This window comes from Prinia subflava, chromosome 4 (genome assembly GCF_021018805.1).
Source record: "Prinia subflava isolate CZ2003 ecotype Zambia chromosome 4, Cam_Psub_1.2, whole genome shotgun sequence".
Taxonomy (NCBI): Eukaryota; Metazoa; Chordata; class Aves; order Passeriformes; family Cisticolidae; genus Prinia; species Prinia subflava.
In genome coordinates this window covers 38,788,222-38,807,009 of record NC_086250.1, presented here as the reverse complement: position 1 = coordinate 38,807,009, position 18,788 = coordinate 38,788,222, and the positions used below count along the sequence as shown (strand labels likewise).

The following is an 18,788-nucleotide window of genomic DNA, read 5'->3' as shown; positions in this document are numbered from 1 at the left end:
ATAAGCAAGCTTGGTAAAAGCTGTATGTTCTTTCCCACCCTTCCCCATATTGGTTTGGTTCATTGCTTTATCAAGATAATAAGTTTATACCAATTGATACAAAAAACCTTATCCGGCATGTAGAAAAATCAGATTCTGTAGAGTGGGAGGCTCTCTCTGAATGAACAGTTTGGAATAACTTGTTTACCTGAGGAATTTTATCTATGTGTGTTAGTGAAAAATCTGAGTTGCTTGTTATTTTTTCAGAGGACGTTATTTGTCAGCATAAAATCAATCTTTTAAAACACCTGTAATGAATAGCAACTGGATTTAGTAAGCTGCTTTTCCTTTGATATCTTTTGTGTAATCAGTGTTTCTTGATTGTGACTAGTCCTTTAAGGATGCTGAAAGGAGAAGACAAGCAGATATTTCTGTATCTGAAATTGCTAATGTTGTTTTTAATACTGAAAGATATAGCTTTGAAACAAACTTTCTTTGGGTGTCATTCTTAATAAAATCTTACTGACATGTGCATTGGAAAAAGAACAGAGACATGGGTGAAAATGGCAGGGGGATAATTTAGAAGTAAAGTGTGAATTTCTTTACTGTGGCGATTTTATATCTGTCTGTCTGTCTGTCTGTCTATCTATCTATCTATCTATCTATCTCTCTATCTATCTATCTATCTATCTACCTATCTTTACTCTGCTGTATGTAAGAAGTGGGGACTTGCAAATGAAGTTTGGGCCTGAAGTGAATCTGAAGGTTCTGTCTTACTGTGCTGTCACTGGCTGTGGATGGATCATAGTTATATCCTCAATGACATATTTTCTCCTGTCCTACTGCACTCTATTCATCTGTCTCTCTTATCACGTTCTCCTCTGTCTTCATAAAATGTGTAATATCTCAGAGAATTGGGGTTGACCCTGTCTGTCAAAGAATTCTCTAATGTATAGGCAGGAAGCAGTAAGGAGATCAACCAGACGTGGTGGTGAATGTGCTTGCTATTGGAAAAGTGTGCCTCCTGTAGTATATTCTTCAATTCAAACATGTAGTAGAGGGAATGGGAAACAAATGGAATTATTTTGCTCAATTGCTTCTTGCAGTGTTGCAGATGTACAGTAGAATTCTTAGCTTTCCTCCTTCCCCCTCCACCCCCCAAAGGAAAGGATTCATCCTTTTGGAAAGAATAAAAACTAGGAAGTTCTACTTGTGTACGATTTTGCAAATCAGGAAACCTGAAAATTTTATTTTCTAGGGCAAGAGAATATAACACAATCTTGTGGAATAACTGCAAAGGCTAATCACATTTTAATATATATGAAATGCATTTGTGATTTATATATATGTCCATTTATGTAAATATATTTATAAAAATGTCTATGTAGGATTTTTGGCTAGTGCCAGAAGAAATAACTGAATTATCACTATCTCTCTACAGCAATTGTAAAGGACTGTGCTGCTGAAGTGCAGGAATATGACAGTGATGGACAGAATGCAGCTTTGGAAAAATGCTGTCAAGCTCTTACATGGCAACCATATCAGACTTCTAAGTGGAACAGCTTATTTGACTCTAATTTTGAAAAACTGTAAGCCCTGATGTTTGCACTTGAAAAAAAATGGTTTCTTCTGTTGTTGTTGGGTTTTTTTGGGGGGGGGGGTTTGTTTGGTTGGTTGTTTTTTTTTTTTTTTTTCCCTTTTTTTTTCTTTTTCCTTCATTTTTTTATCTGTTGTTGTAGTCTTGTAGGAATAAGTTATACATTTGGCATCCCTTGTTCTTATTGGAAATAAGAACAGAGAAGGAGGTATGACAGGTATGATTAAATATGAACTTGCAGGTATATCAGATAAGATGAACTTGAAACTCTGGTTGAAGTTAATGCCAGGTGTTCTGATTTCCCTTCAGGGATTTAGGAGCAAAAGAAAAGTGAGTTAAGATACCTGGTAACTTTTGTTTATTTTGTCAAATGCATTGGACAAGTAATTACTAAGCATATGGCACCTTTCCCTCCAGTGGTCTAAAACATTTAAGGAAAACATTAGAAGTTACCAGTATTACTTCTGGGCTCATACAACTTAAGTCTTAATAACTATAGACACATGTGTGTGACATGCAACCGCTTAATCAAAGATTTAGAGTTTTTCTGTGTTAATCAAACTGTAAATAATTTTGTTTTGACCGCATGATCTGGAGAAGATTATTCTACATTCACTTTACATCCCTGATTTTCTCCATTCTAATATTTAACATATGAAGCCTTTTAACAAATTCACCCTTTTCTACAGCATCTGATTAGTTCTTCCAGACTGATGCAAAAAATTTGTCACTGTCTACATGGGACTTATATAGCACAATAAATTTTAATGTTCCTCTAGCCCAACCTGCCAAAATGTCTCCTGGGGGCTGGGTACATATCAGTGTCATCACTGGACACTGATGTTCCCTGTTTGCACCCAGGGAATAGGGGCATTACACATCTTACTCTGTCCCACATAACCCCTCTCCTCAGGTATTGATTGACATGACAAGAGAGCAGACCTTTACACTCCTTGGGAGCTGGATGGACCCAGAAACCTCCAGCTGAATCTGTGATATGAGTATTCACTCTGAATGGAAGTGGCTTCCAACTCCCTGTTGCACTTTCAGTCAATGATTACGTGAGGGCTGTGTGCTGATGGTGGGAGATTGCTCTCCTGCCACTACCCATTTACTTGTTGCTTCCCATACACCTCAAATTAAGGTTCCAGACACATTTTTTTGTGAACAAAGGCTATGTGATGCTGAACAATAAAGTATCCCAAGATATGCTCTGTTGCCATTACTCTGGGTGGGGATTGAGGTGTTATTTGCAGAGGAAGTCAGTGTTACTTTTATAGGAGGTCAATGGCAGTGCTGTTGTTCTGCACGGTAATTGCAGCATATTGCACAGATTTTCTGAGCAGTGGTCCTGTGTTCTGTTGGCCTCAAAACACTCACATGCTTCTCATTGCTTAGCATAGATGGATTGATTCCACGCCTTCAAATTGCTGCACCCATTTGAGGGGTATTTCTCAGGTTAATTATTACTTTCCATTTTATTCATACAGTACTTGAATGTCTTAGCTATTTCATTTTCACAATAAAAATTCTGTTAGCTGAGGTAAATTCATTAGAAAAGGTTACTCTACTATTAATTCCACCCTTCACTGTGTCTGCCTGGCACATTCTTGGCCTTTGTCTGATATTGGTGGTGCTCTATCCCAAAGATGTCTGAAGACTTAAATTCTGAATAGAAAGAGAAATTTGAAGCATATTTCTTGTAGGGATGTTTGTGGGATATTGGTTGCTACCTAAAAGTTATTCCAAATTTTGCTCTACTGCCTGGTAAGACTCATCATTTTTGTGCACTAAGAACAAAATTTATGTTTGCTTTTATTTACTGTAAACTATGTATTCAGAAAATTATACTATGAAATTGCTCTTTGGGAGCCATGGTTCCAAACACTGCAACTTGGAGATGTGGACATTTGTAATTTTACTTCTCAAGCTGCTTGTCTGTGTGTAGGTAAATAGTCTGAGATTGCATTAAGAATATCAGCTAATGAACTTGCTGACACCTAAATATGAAAACCAACTTGTTTTCATACAATGAAATATACTAATTTCCTATATAAATAAAAAAATACCCATTGCAGGAAAAAAAGTGAGTAAGTTTTATTTCTTTAATAGTGATGCTTTGAGGAGATGGTAAAACCTTCATTATAATTTTAAATATGAAGTAACACATGACTTAGTAGTTTTGAAGCAATTGCTAAGTAGTTTTCTCTTTATTTCCTGTCCCAAGTAATCAATAGTTGTTTGAAAGGGGACTTCTGATCAAAATTTAGAAAACAATAATAAAGTCTGTATATTTCCGATGAAGTCTGTACATTTTGATTTTTCCAACTAATAATGGAGGAGTAATGAAAATCCATCTTCAGTAATTGTGTTAATGAGAGGTTCTCAATAGCATCATTACAAGACTATCATTATCAAACTTTCATTAACAAGAAAAGCCAATGTCTCTATAAGAGAACCTCGCCAGGTAGTTCTGTTATTTCAGAATTATCTATCGCTTAAATCAGAGGACTAGAAACATTGTTGGGATGGTGAGTTCACTGTCTCTAATAGAAAGATCTTTTGATACTTTTCCTTGTTTACTGTGAATCATAGAGACAGAATATTCTTTCTCTTTGGGTGACAAATTGCCCTTTGAAGAAATAAAATTGTTGGTTTAGCCAGAAGAGGATGGAGAAATTATAGTCAGGCTGGAGGGTTGGTACCGATAACTTTTCTTTTGGCTTAAGTAAAGCCGTGTTGGAATCCCAGTAGCTTCTGCAGCAGCACTTGCTGTGGGAATTTGTGAACAAAGTGGGGAGTCTTGCTGGCTCATCAGCACATTGCTGCAGACTGCAGTTTGTAGCAGTGTTATAATGAATGACTGAATACACTAAAAGGTTGGTTTGTGCTCTTAAGTGCACAGAGTTCCTTTATATCAGATTTGTAAGTGAGGATTAGGTAAGCCTCTCAAACTCTGGTTTCCAAACATTTTTTTTTTCAGACTAGAATTAGAGAACATTTTATATGTGTTTTCATTTTTACACCTTTGACAGTCTAAGAAGAAAATGCTGGTAGAACTTGTGATTGTAACAATGTATTTTTAGTCCAGTTTTGTCACGAAAAATCAGATGGATTTTTGGACCACATTAAAGAAAATAGGAGCTCAAGATGTCACTCAAGTGTGTCAGTACCTAAAGTTGCTATTCCTTTTCCTTGTTTTTGTAGACCTCCTGTAGGATATCACATTGTCACAGATAAAGGGTTTAATTTTTCAACAGCAGATGATGCCTTTGTGTGCCAAAAGAAGAATCATTTCCAAATTACAGTTCATATTAGAATCACTGGACATCCAAAATATGTCAAAACTCAGCAGGGGAGGAAGCCAATAGAAAAGTTTTACTTGAAAGCTTATGGAATTAAGGCAAGTGTGTCTCCTCTTTGAGATTATTACTTTTCATTGTCTATGTAATGAGGTAAATAATTGAACTCTTTTTTAGTAATTTTTTGACCAAGAACATGTTATTACCTTATGTAGGTTCTGTCCTCATGTTGAAAATCTGCATTTATGTTTGGGCATGGAATGAGCCAATAACAGTCTGGATTCAGAAAGCATCTTTTCTTTTGTAAATGAATGCACTTACTTTCCTTTGGGTTTTTTTTCCCCTCTTTCAAATGACATCAGCTAAAATACTTGGGTCTTCAAATTAGATGTTAATTATCAATTCCTCTATTTATTTCCCAATTCAGGAGTCAATTCCTCTATTAATTTCTACGTAATTCCATTAAAAATGAGTGCATTTTCACTGTTTTAGGCACAATTTGCCTATTAATGTCTATTTCAATTCTTATGTGTTTGAAAATTTAATATTCTTGTCATTTTTGAAAATTATTTTTGTTTTATAGATGGAAGCTCCAAATCAAACAATTGCTATTGAACAGTCTCAATCAGATCGAAGTAAAAAAACTTTTCATCCTGTTAAGTAAGATTTTTGAGAAAATTATTTCATTTTGTTTCAATATATATGGTTGGTTTGAAATATGAATTAGTTGTTTCTAGAAATCTTACATTAGCTCTAAGCCAGTTTTCTGATTTTTATCCAGATTTCATTGTGGTAGCACACATAGAATCATAGTAGGAATATATACCTAGTCACACCTCATTAAGGAAAATTTTCAACAGCTTTACATGTGTGTTAAGTATATCTATCCAAAATATTTATATTCAGCTAGAAACACTCTTTTGTGCTTCTTAGAGCTGTAAGGCAGATGCATTTCCAATGTTAAAAGATGTCAGAATGTTCCTGTCCTATATGGACAAGAGATACATTTACAGTGCATTTTAGGGGGGCATGAGATACATTTACAGTGCTTTTTAGGGGGGAGTGCCACTGCTAGAAACACACATGCAGCATCTTTCTGGAGCTCTGCCATTTTGAGCATTGTACTCCCTGGCAGAATCAATGTTTATTCTTCCACTATAAGTTTCCTGTGTTGGAGCTGCTCTGTTCTCTATAAATAATTAAATAAGCTTTATAATACAAAGAGAGAAGACAGTGTTAAGTTAGGTAGGATAGTGGTGGGATAAAGGCTGCACTATATTATCACCTAAACTGAACTTTGAGCTTGTAAGGAGAGCTTGATTTTCACTAAATTGTCTCTCTCATTACATTTTTCTTCCTTTTGTGTGCTGACAAATAGATTCTGTATGTATGTAAATTATTTTATGTGTGAATATTTGATGAATGGTAGTTTTATCTATAGAGACTCTTTATTTGTATTATTTATCCCTCACTGGAGGACTACCACTATGTATTTGAGACATAGGTGTCTATTCTGTGCTTCCAGATATGTAAATTAGGTGCAGGTGGAAAGAAGGACAAAGAATAAGATCTATTAGTTTTACTGTGGAAATTCAGGCCCAGTAATAAGCCAGCAGTTATTAATCCTGTCAAGCAGCAAATAGCCATCATATGGAACACATACAGTTTTGTTATATTCAAAACTGTGTGCAAACAGACCAAGAAACACAAGACTCTTATTACTACAGTTTCCTACTGCTGGTGTTTTATCCTGTTTATCTCCCTGATGTAGTCACTGCTTTTAATACACTTTTAGAGACGAGGGTTACTGCATTTTTGCCGGGGTTCCTCTGTTTTATTGATTTGTCCGTTTTTCTCAGAACTGTTTTAATGAGTTTGCAGAAACCTGGTTTGAGCAGATCAGTCTCCAAAGACTTTCTTCCCTGATCTCGTTTCCTTTTCTGTTTCAGAGTTGATCTGCCAGGGGACCAGATAACTAAAGTAACACTGGGACGGCTGCATTTCAGTGAAACAACAGCCAATAATATGAGAAAAAAGGGGAGACCTAATCCTGATCAGAGGTATTGCTATAGCTGGTTGGCTTGTGTGTTAGAAGTAGAAAAGAGAAGGTTTACTTCAGAATGGAGCCAATGTGCATGAAAAATCTCTGCTATCAAATCTGTGGGTTTTTTAAAATTCTGTATTACTTGGTATATGCTTAAAAGCCTCTTTCTCTACAGTCACAGAATTATATAAAACACCCCAAACTTCATCCTCATGGTTAGAGATACTTTCAGGAAATCATAGCCAGAACAATGGCTGATAAAATCAGGAAGCAAAAAACCCCAAATAATCATTTTCCTCTGAGGCAGGAAAGGTTTTCATCCTTGATGCTTCATTACTTAAATTTGTGAAAATTATTGTATTCTTTGCTCATTTGCAGTGATTGTGGGGTTTGTAAGAGCATATTTTTTAAGAGAGAAGGAAATACTTTTATGTTGTAAGAAATAAATTTTAAAGCATTATCTTTTTATGTATCAATAATAACAGCTGTATTTAACACTTTTTTTCTGTGAGAAAGAATTCAATTATTGTCTCGATTAAACCAATTTCAAATTAGATACTTCATGCTGGTAGTTGGACTGTATGCTGTCTCTCAGGACCAGTTCTACTTACTATCTGCAAATGTCTCTGAAAAGATCATTGTGAGGGTAGGTATAAATTTGTATTACTTTCATGTAAAAGCATTTACTGTTTTGATACTCACAGGAGATTGAGAGCTCATGATTCTTGGGGATAAAAATTACCACTGAGTCAAAAGGATTGAGGAAAAAAACCTACAGTTGTGTGTTGTATGAGTATGTTACCTTTCAATTATCAGAAATTAAAGATGTTATAAGTAGAGCTATAGAAGGATTTTAAAAGAAAGGTTGTTATGAGTTCCAATGCGAAATATGTTGATTTTTCCAGACTTTTTTTGTATTTGCAGTGGAACAATTTACTTCTCTGGCCAGAAATTTTGTAAGAGTTTTCATTAGCTAGAGTGTTCATTTTCCAAGGAGGATGAGAAGGAAAAAAAAAAAAGTAAGGAAAGAAGGTCAAGCAGCTGTAGGAAGACCCTTGGCTTCACTTTTCCAGTGTGTTTCCAGTGTCCCACCTCTCAATTCGATGATAGTAATATAGATTTCAAATTAACAAAAGGAAGAATAATCTCTTTTCCTCTTAACTGTTACTTTTCAGTTGCTTGGTTCACAGAACATTTTTCTTTTAGTTCTCAGCTTTAGCCTACGGTTAGACTCAGAAAAGAGAAAAAGTAACCCAGATCTGTAGTGCTAACAAGACCTATGAGAATTAGGGTTAGGAGAGAGAGAAAACACAGAGCCCCAGAATGACTGGGATTGCAAGGGGACTGCCAAGGGCAGGTGGGGGCTCTGGAAACTTTCAGTCCTGAACCCTTTTTCTTGCGATGGAGTAGGTGGTGGCTGATGTTTGAACTGGGCATTGTCTGGAGTTGTAGTTATTTCTAGGGTGAGTATTGTGCTTAGGGCTTAGAAAGATGGGAAATCTGTAAGGAAGGTGCCATGTGGAGGGGCTGCCAAGGATGGAGAGGGCCTCTGTAAGATTTGTAAGATTGCAGTCCACTGAACTTTTCCATGTGGGTCAGCTGAAGAGCTGCTTTGTGTTTGCATGGACTCTTTCTAGCCCTTGGCTTATGGAGAGGAATAGGCTTGGCATTTTGGCTTGGAGTCAAGCAAGACCAAAAGCTCTGGTGTACTAAGTGGAGCTGGGAAGAGACTTCTAAAGAAAGCTGAGGGCTGTCAAAATCTTTTGCTCCTGGCTTTTTTTTTTTTTTTTTTTTTTTTTTTTTTTTTTTTTTTTTCTTTTTTCTTTTTTTTTTTTTCAGGCCATTGCTTGCATCCTTTTTGGCAGCCCGTCATCTGCCTAGGATTATGACTATGGCCTGGTTTAGAATTGGGTTTGGAGGGAGCAAAAGGGCAAATCTCCATCACCTGAGGTGTTGCTCAGGGGTTTATGAAGGAAGATGAGAGCTTTCAAATGGTTTCAGTTCTGGCTCCTTTTTCTTCTGAGCATCCTTTTGTGCCATAAACCCTCTTTCTATAGTTAAAGTTAGGTTTTTGGGGGGCATTATGGCCCAGTGCTCATTTCTGAGTGGAGCTGTGAAAAGGCTATGAAAGCAGTGTGTGGAGTTCAGCACTTTTCTGCCTGGTTGAGAAGTTTTATCATCCTGGCTGCTGCTGTGGGGTTTTTTTGCTTCACGATGCTGAAACAGTGTTTGCATCATTCCTACATATATTATATAGTTATTTTCCTTTATTTGTCCATTAATTTCCACAATCCTATTTTCATTTGAATTTGTCTTTCTGGATCTGACAGTGTTACAGATATCACATCATTAATAATTTGGGAAAGCTGTTGAATTTTCACATTTGTCTCATACTTGTTACTTTACAAGATATATTTTTTTTATGTAAGATTTAGACGTTTACATTTTTCCTCTATTTTTAATATTAGATTTCTTTGAAATTTCCAATGCAAAGGGCTCCTTCAATGCATGTGAGACACTTTTTAAACAGGAATTCGTGGAATGAGATTTTTCAGACCTGGCCACTATTTCAGACAAAGGAAAATAAAGGCAGTAAAGCAGAAAGATCACGAGGCTCTGGTCTGAAGTGGTGAAAATATCAACAGGAGACATAGAAGGGAAAAAAAAGTAATTTTCTAGCTGTCTAACAGGCCATTAGTGGCAGGGTAAAGCAAGTCAGCCACTGGCTACCCTAAAGTGGCAAAACCATACTAATGCACTGTGAGAAAAAGCAGCTCATCTCCTGGCCCTTTATACACTCCAACACAACAAAGCTACCAGCTGAGGGGTGCTCCTCAGGCATATCAGATCATGCTCTAATTGTGACAAACAGTGGTGAGTACACAGTGCCAGGCCTTGTAGCTGGCAAAGCCTTGTGAAAGCCTGGCTTCTTTTTTCATGATTGTGTTTTGGCCTGAATTCAAAGTTAAAAAAACCCCAGACAACCCAAAATTAACTCTTGAAATCAAATGCCTTTTCTTGTTATACACATCTTGTTATGCATGTGTTTTACTGGTGTTTTTTAAAAGAGCCTGTTTTCTTAACATGAAATTTTCAATGTGAGTTGATTTAAAACACTACAGAGGATTTTATGAATTGCATAAAATTTTAATCTCAGTATTTAATCTCTGCCTTGCTTTCTCTTTTCTGATTTCCAGTCTTAGCTAAAATTTAGTGGTAAACAAAGAATGGGTTATGTGGTATAATGTCAAAGTTAAAATTTGGAAAGCTTTGGACATTGTCAATTTAGCTTAAGGTTCTAGTAAAGTAGAATCCAAGGCAAAAAAACATGAGGTCAGTGCTGTGTGAGCAGAAACACTTAGAAGTAACTCCACTCTGTTTTTTTCCATTAGTGTGCTAAAAAAGCTCTTGAATACAATTTCATTATTTAAGATTTGGCTTTTCATTTTCCCTGAATTTCTAATAGAATGAACAATACTTCATCTATGCCATACTGTATCTTAAGCAAAAAGGTTTTCCTCCAGGCCTCTAACCCGGGGCAGTTTGAGAATGACAATGATGTGCTGTGGCAGCGAGGACATGTTCCAGAGACGATAGCCTATCACGGCCGAGTGGGAATTAACACGGATGCACCAGACGAAGCTCTGGTTGTCTGCGGAAACGCCAAAGTTATGGGCAGAGTCATGCACCCGTCTGACAGCCGGGCGAAACAGAACATCCGCGAGGTGAGCGCCCTGCCGTGTTTAGGGCGCTTGGTTTGCACCACAGCACGTGTGCATCGTTGTTCTGACACATGAGGCAGCTCCTGCGTCCTGGCTGTGCTGAAAAGCTGCTTAAAGAAACCAGATGGACCATTGTGCTCTGTAGAACTATCACCTACAGGCTTTGGAGAAGGCTCTCTGTAGAAGCTGGGAGTTGTCAAATAGAAGGGTAACTGGCAATACAAATATAAATAGCACTCTGCTAGTGGGGAATGGGAAGATTGCCTGTATTTTTCAATGTGACGATTGGCCAAATGACTGTGTCAGGCTAGTTGTTCTCTCAGTTGTGTCCTAGGTGCCATGCTTAGTGTTTCGACATATAAATCTTGGTATTTTTCCAACTAGGTTGATACAAATGAGCAGTTGAGAAGAATAACACAAATGAGGCTGGTGGAATATGACTACAAGCCTGAATTTGCATCTGTTATGGGAATAAAAGATACCCATGAAACAGGTATAAAGTCAGCTCTGTTCCCATTTTCCGTTAACATTTACTGATGCTTATTGTGCCATAGTGTCTTTTAATATCCTGCTATTTCATCCTCATTTTTAGGTTATCGCAATTGCACACTTTCCTATGTATCTCCTGTGGTATAAAAATGCCAAAATTAGGTATTGATTGTGATTTTACAACTTCTGTTTCAATTTTTAAAAATGAGAAGCTTATTTTCCAGAAGTTTAATGAGAATGAAGTATGTGTTTACAAACAATTTTGTTCTTTCTGTAGAGAAATGAGAATTCTAAAGGTTCCTGGGTTTTTTGTTTGTGGAATGGACAAAACCCCCTGAAATCCTGGATTTTCCCACCACAGAGAAATTCTAGATCATTTTTTGCTTTGCCTGTAATTTTTAGAATGGTCAGCAGGTATGCCAGTGTGTTTCCTGACATTATTTTTTGTTACCTCCTGAACAGGAATAATAGCCCAGGAAGTGAAGAGGCTTTTACCTGAAGCTGTTAGAGAAGTTGGAGATGTTGCCTGTAATGATGGAGAAAAAATAGAAAACTTCCTCATGGTTGACAAGGTATGGTCTTGAGGGAGAAATTGGGGTTGTGTATTGAGGCTGTTCTTTCATGTGGGGAGCTATGAACACACGCTGTGACCCATAGAATTCTGTAGCCCCCACGTGTTACAGAAACAGTGTTCAGCAAATCACTGAGGAAAAACTGAGCCACCAGCTGTTAGTAAAGGGCTAAATCTTTTAATGAAAAGAAGTATCTATAATAAAAACTGAATACAATACTGTATAAACATACGGTTAAAAAGAAAAAGCCCTAACTTTCTAAATAAAAGTGGATAGGATTTCATGGCATTGGTTCAACAAGTGGTACTCCAAAACATTATTTTGTGTTTAAATGTTTCAATTAATTAAGTGTTCCACAAGTGAATTAAGCAATGATGGCAATTTGTTAAATAAAGACTTACTTACTCTAATCCTGGTATTACCTCTGCATACCAAATCCAAGTGGTAGCTCTCTGTGTAAGGTTGGGGTTTTTTGGCTGTCTGAAATGCTTTTTATAGGTTCAAAATCATATGCTATGAAATGGCACACAAAATAGTTGCCATGCTCATAGGTTGAAAACGCTGCTGAGGTATTGTCCTGTGCTTGCTTCTCTTCCTTTTCCTGCAGAAATATGACTGCAGGGGACTGTCAGTCACAGGGTCCAGTCACACAAGGCTGCAGACAGCACGTGTTTCAAAGCAGCCCCTCTGCTCTTGCTGATTCACTGCATGCCAAAGACCACTTCCTAGCTTTTTCCCACTTGCAGCTGGATAATGAGAAGAGGGAGGTTTTAGAGAAAGGTGATCTTGTCTGGATGTTATGATGAACACAATCCTCCATCCATTATCATAATGCATTCTTTCATTATTCTGTAGAAAACACATTCACACCACCAAACTTCGAGAAAATATCTACAAAAATATTGTATTTCATTTGTCATCTTTTGATAGGCTATAAATAATTTAAATTCATGGGTTAAATCTTTTAGGTTGTATTCCATATAAAAGTATGAATTAGGTACCTTGAATAAAGCTGTGGAAAGAGCACTTCTGGAGATACTGTTGAAAAGAAGACTTTTAGAAAATTTACTCATTTTGGTCAGGGTTCCAGCCTGTAGATGATTTCTACATGCTAGTAGAAGAGCTGTAGTGGTAGGTGACTCCAGGTTAATTTTGCCCTTTAGGCCTTGCTATTATATTGTATAACAGCTGTAGCATCATTTGCATTTTTGAATGCCTCCAGAATTTCTTTGGGGTAGTTGGGTTTTTCGCCTGACAGAAGCTGAGGTTGGAGAATTGAGCTTTTGACTCATATCTCTCCCTTGCTGAAATATCACACAAAATACCATCTCTAACAGTGCCTCACAGCTCTGCCTTTTGGGCCCACCATTCCCTTTCTTCTCTGTACCTTGGGTCTCTGGAGAGTGCTTGCCAGGATGTCTTCCAGGGATGTGACCTACAAATGGAGAATGCCTGCTTTCTATCCATCCCTGTAGGGTGTGATTCTGCTATATACGTGGCCCAAGCAGGAGTGGATTGTTACAGCAATGGCTTTTTTGCTGCTTAGCATTTTCGTGACTACTTGTCTAGAACTGGATCTGGGATTACTTCATAGGCACTTTGGTGTTTTAATATGGTCAGATAAATCTGTGCTTTCTCCTCTCTCTCCTAACACTTTTGGTAGAGCACATGAATGTCAGTTCCACGACCTTTGGGGTGACAGGATCGGTAGAGATCTGTGTCTAACAGTTTAAATGTATCTTGAATTCAGAGATTTGGTATATGTCTTGTTCAGGTGGAACATCTGATTTAAATTTCTGCAGTTCCCAGCAGCTTCAATAGTAAATGGACAGCGCTTTATATTTTTCTTTCAGTTTGGCAGATGATGAGACCTTGACATTTATCTCATATTCCAAGTTTATTTCCAGATAAGTAGGGTGTTGGCTGATGTTGAGTCTCTTTGTCAGTCTGAAGCTGTTGAACTCTGTAAAACTAATTGATTGCATAACACATTTGAACCAGGCTCTGCTACTTTCTAGAGAAATGTCTCAACTATGTGCAATTTGGTTTTTTGAGAGGGAATCTTTTTTTCTCAGTCGCCCTGTGCTCAGTACTTTGTCACTAGTGGGACATTAAAACCCTGATCAGTTTTTTTTTCCCCTTGGATAGAGTATTCCTTCAATTTGTGAGAAGAGCAATTTTCTCAGCTAGTTGAAGCCACCTAGAAGCAATTCATGCTTGATTTGAAGACAATGGAAAGGGCAGCTGCTACGTAGCATTGATATGAGGGCAAGGGTCCATATAAGTGATTTCACAATTCTAGGTACAAGAGATTGTTTTGAAGTCACTTTTTATTTAAATGGGCTGTTGCTATTCTGGCAGTAGGGAAGCTTGTGACTTGCCACTGATAATGGGCTCTGATTCTGATTCCATGAAATGCTGTCTTATTTTGTGGAATGCAGTCACCTTTAAAAGAAAGGTGTGCATGGCTTTTACAATGTGAAAGGCAAAACTGTTTTTACCTTACTTCTGCATTACTTGACTAGACTGGAACACTTGGCAACACTAACTGCAGCAATAGCTTCATCCAATGGCACTGGTCTGGTGCTACATTAGTATGAGAAAGCCATTCTTTCAAACACAGCAAACACAGTACTCTTCTGCTATGTTCCTGCAGTGGATCAGTAGCCCATTTTGACTCAGAAATGGATAAAATACTTACTACCTGGATGGTTATACTGAGGGCTTCTCCAGTAGCAGATGGATACCTAGATGATGAGTAGGGGAAATAGAACAGGAGGCTTTTCCTGGTTAAAATATCCAGGAGTAAGTGGAGGGTGTCTGAACTGTTTTAGTTGCAGAGATGATCATGTTATTAGAACCTACAAGACTCCTGTAAGAGATTGAAGAGGCTGAAGGGGAAAGCAAAATATTTTATAATCACAGCTTGACATCTGGTTTGGTTTTTAATCTGTTTTACTTATCTCTATGATGTCTTATCTCTATTAATGTTATTGTGTGATTAACATTATGTGTACAACATGGATAGAAACTCCAGTTTGTCTGAGCATACCTAATGCCTGTAGGGAGATGGTTCGATGTACATTTTGCTAAGGGATTCTAAAATCTATGTTCAGCTGCAGCACTCAAAATCAAGTCGTAGATGCCTGTTGGAGCAGTGTTAAGGTTTCAGCACAATATGAAGGTATAATGCAGTTTAAATTCTTGATGTAAAAAGCCTTTTAGTCTCCTCGAATTTTTCTGCAAGTTCTCATTTTCGATTTTACTCCATATTAAATATCTAACAGAAGAGTTTTATGGTTATATGTGCATGCCATCTACACTGAGATAACTTTTGTTTCCATAGATGAATTCTGTGTGCATTTCTGCTTGTTACATCTGATTGATGAATATACCATATATCTGCTATGTACCTGCTTTTGTCATTGCTTTCTTCTCAGGATCAGATCTTTATGGAGAATGTTGGTGCTGTAAAGGAGCTTTGTAAACTAACAAACAATCTTGAAGTCAGGATAGAAGAACTGGAACAGTGGAACAGGAAGCTGGCCAAGCTGAAACGGATGAACAGTTTAAAGTCGACAGTCAGTGAAGAGAGCAAAGTCAGGTACCTCTGGCTGGGATGTTCTCTAATTGTCACACAAATTGTTAAAGTGATCTCTGCAATAGAAGTGAAAACCAATTGTGCTTGACAGAAGAGTTCACCTATTTTCCAGTATTTAATTTGTGCAAAAGACCCCAAATTTCTGATATATTTTTTAGTCACTGACAAAATTAGTGTTTGAAATGGCTGTTAAATTGCAGTAATTTTTGTAATTACTTGTATTGCATGAAGTAAAGGGTATATTATGTCCAGTTACAGCTCTGAGACTTGGAAATTGCTTCTAAGGCAAATCTGAAGAGCTTCTTCTAGAAAGAATCTTCATTGGTACTTCAGTGGAAGTGATGAATATTTCCTGTTTCTAAGCCACTTCCCCAAGTTTTTTTTGAAATCAAATGTAGCATTTAAGACCATTCACCTGAATGAGTTAATTGGAGACCTTTGTCCTTGAAAATTAATCTGCCAACACTTCTGCCTTTCCCTTTGTAAATGTTAAAATTGCAAAAGCAAGTGACATTAAAAATGACACATTAAAAGTGCCTTTTCTTCATTAATTAGTTGCTGAAGCATTTGAATGTTAAAGAGCTCTTGTCTCTTACAGCAGGTATAGTCGAGCTAATAGTCTCTTGCCATCAATAAAATCAGTCTCACTAAAATCCAGGAAGGTGAGTGAAATTAAATCCTTGTCTGAGTCATTCACTGTGACTTGCTTTCACTTTCTCTTGCCTGTATTATGATATAGGAAGTGGATACCCCTTTTCAAATGGATCATAGGAGTGAGGAGGTAGATATATTGGCCTTTTTCAAGACAGTCTTCCTAGGCTGCCAAGCCCTGTTCTTTAAAGTGAACCAATGGTCATTTCCCTCCCTTGCTTTTACCAGTGCCAAAAGAGAAAATAATAAGTCAAATATGCTTTGTACCATAATGACAGTCAAGTGCTCCATCATCTAAGATTATCCTACTTGTTTGGAAAGTGCTTTTCTTCTGTATTTATACCAGTCCTGCTTTAACACGGTCTGATGATATACTGAAAGCTACTGAGCTTTTAGTTCTGGACATTTACTGAGTTCTTAATTTGATTTTGAAATACTTCAAAAAAATGAAAAACGGCAGGAAGAAAGGGCAAGGAGCTGTTATTTCTACCTATCCTTTCTTCCTCTGTAATGTTTGTTCCTCTACACTATCAGCAGTGTGCAGTGCACTCACAGTCTTAGGGACTTTTCAATTACTGAAATTTTTCTCTGTAGGTGTTGAACCCCTATATAAAGGTGACCATGAAAAAAATAAGGGTCATGTAAAGTCAACCTGGTGTAGCATTTCTCAATCTACTAGTAGTTGCTTAGATATGTGCCACTTGAATTAACCAATCTTTTTTTTACCCTAGGTTTGTTTGTCAAAGACCAAAGAATCTTGCTCCATGAAGATTTTCCGGGTGACTATAATAGCATTGATTGCTATTATGGCACTATGGTAACAATTAGTTAACATCAATTTGACTTGTTTCTCCCTTCCCCTTTCTACTTATCTGAAACAATATAGCACTTTTTCTTCTTCTTGTCCCTTCCTACTCAGAGAACACAATGCATTAAAATTAACAATTAATAGTCCTGGTAATACTGAAAATTGAAACCACTGTATAAAAGTAAGGTACTCATGTGATGGACACACAGCTGATCTCTCTCCATGTCACAATGTATGATGCACTTTGAGTGTACCTCAGTGGCTTTTACTACAGGTGCAGAACTGGACTCTGCAGGTTTTATCCCATCATTCTGTGCCTAAGTGCAATTTCTGATGTACAGAGTGATTCTATTGTGTGAAATGAAGCTGAGCTCCATCCCAGAGTGGTGGGCAATTGTGTGACTGAAAATTTAACTTGTGACATTGGACTTGTGAAAAGGAAGGTATGCTCTGGACTTCTGATATTGCCATTTTCTGTCTCTGGTCCAACAACTGTGGCTTACAATCTCTTTGTGACCTGAGTACTTTGACCTGGTGGCGATTCTGTTTAGGTTGGAAACTGGCCTTATTTTGTGTTGAATACAAGTATATGAACACAATACTGTATACAAATATCTGATCTAAACCCCATTAAATTCAGCTGAAATTTTTCCCACTAAAGGGAAAGTGGTCAGATAGTTAACACTTGCATGAGTGCATTTTGACAGAATGCTGTCAAAGTATTATTCATATTGTTTTGCATAAAAGATGGATGTAAATCTACAGAAAAATTTTCTTTCTACAGTGCTTTGACAATATGGAGCCTATATTTGCTTAGCATTCATGACAGCCGTTTTGAAAAACATCCAGTTTACAGGCAAGTAGCTAAATTATCATTAGGGAATTCAAATTAGTAGAATCAGTAATAGACTGAGGATCAATTTGTTTTGGTCCTCAGCTCTAATGTCCATTTCTTAATGAATTGTTTTTCTTCATCAGCAGTACCTCAAGTTCTGTTCTAGTCTCTCCCTCTACCACCACAGCAGGTACTGTGTCTCTGCTGGTCTGCATACACATAATGGGCTATTATAAAATGCCAGTACATAGCATTTGTGAGAATTATATTTTGACTTTTTTTTAAAATTTTTTTTCATTCTTTAGCATTGCAGAGGGAAAGCACAGTTTCTCACAGCACACAGCCCATCAGCAGGATCCCTGAAGTGAATTTCTGTGACATTTTGCCTTGTGACAAGGTCTATTGTTGTTCAATTCATCAACCAAAAGTCAAATCTCTAAGTTATGAAAAAAGCAGTGGAAAAGAAAAGCGTAAGTTGAAAATCTAATTATTTATAATTTGAGCAGAGATTGTATGGAAAGTGTGGGGGAAGGGGCAAGAATCTTTGAAGGTAGTTAGCTTTCTAGAAAAGAGCTTAGCCCAGAGGATTTAAAAAATCTTGATGTAACTAATCATCACTACAGTCAATATGTTTTTGAAAAATCTGACCTAGTTACCCTTAAGAATCTGGGGCCCTAAGATGTTTTGTCTGATGTCACTGTTCTTCCTGGCCATTCTTGGTAAATTATTTCATGTGAACTGAAAAGTCCCTAATCCCTTTAATTAGCCTTTGGCTACAATTGGGTGGAAGTTGATTAGGGGGAGTAGAGAATGAATTAACAGATGTAAAACCCCCCCAAAAAACTGAATCGTAACACAATGTGGTGGTATTACATCTTTTCTATGAGCAGAGACAGAATGCCAACAGCCTGAAAACATAAAACTTACACTTAAAACTCTGATTGTTAAGGCAGGGGTTTTGAGCAGTATTATTTGAACGCAGAGCTCTGTAAAATAAAATACTTTTACTGGAATTAATTCTTTCTTTTACTGATATTGTCTGCCAGATATTATATGTGTAGTGTATGAGAAGATCCCTTGTTTACAACTTTTATAATATTTATAAGACAGGGTTAATGCATAAAGGTATGAATAAGTTGTGGGAATCTGTATTCCTCTTTCCCAGCCCTTAACATATGCAGTGTCTGG

At 37.2% G+C, this 18,788-nt stretch overlaps 1 protein-coding gene across 1 annotated transcript in view; it reads left to right on the top strand.

Moving 5' to 3' along the window:
- The window catches only part of MYRFL (myelin regulatory factor like), a 39,962-nt gene that overhangs the window by 11,396 nt on the left and 9,778 nt on the right, over window positions 1–18,788 (top strand). Inside the window, exons 6-19 of the mRNA XM_063394997.1 lie at window positions 1,421–1,568; window positions 4,784–4,979; window positions 5,462–5,538; window positions 6,828–6,938; window positions 7,478–7,568; window positions 10,447–10,647; window positions 11,029–11,137; window positions 11,596–11,705; window positions 15,146–15,309; window positions 15,905–15,968; window positions 16,689–16,774; window positions 17,550–17,621; window positions 17,744–17,790; window positions 17,906–18,070. Coding sequence (XP_063251067.1) covers window positions 1,421–1,568; window positions 4,784–4,979; window positions 5,462–5,538; window positions 6,828–6,938; window positions 7,478–7,568; window positions 10,447–10,647; window positions 11,029–11,137; window positions 11,596–11,705; window positions 15,146–15,309; window positions 15,905–15,968; window positions 16,689–16,774; window positions 17,550–17,621; window positions 17,744–17,790; window positions 17,906–18,070 — 1,641 coding nt within the window. The remainder of the gene's footprint in view (window positions 1–1,420; window positions 1,569–4,783; window positions 4,980–5,461; window positions 5,539–6,827; window positions 6,939–7,477; window positions 7,569–10,446; window positions 10,648–11,028; window positions 11,138–11,595; window positions 11,706–15,145; window positions 15,310–15,904; window positions 15,969–16,688; window positions 16,775–17,549; window positions 17,622–17,743; window positions 17,791–17,905; window positions 18,071–18,788) is intronic.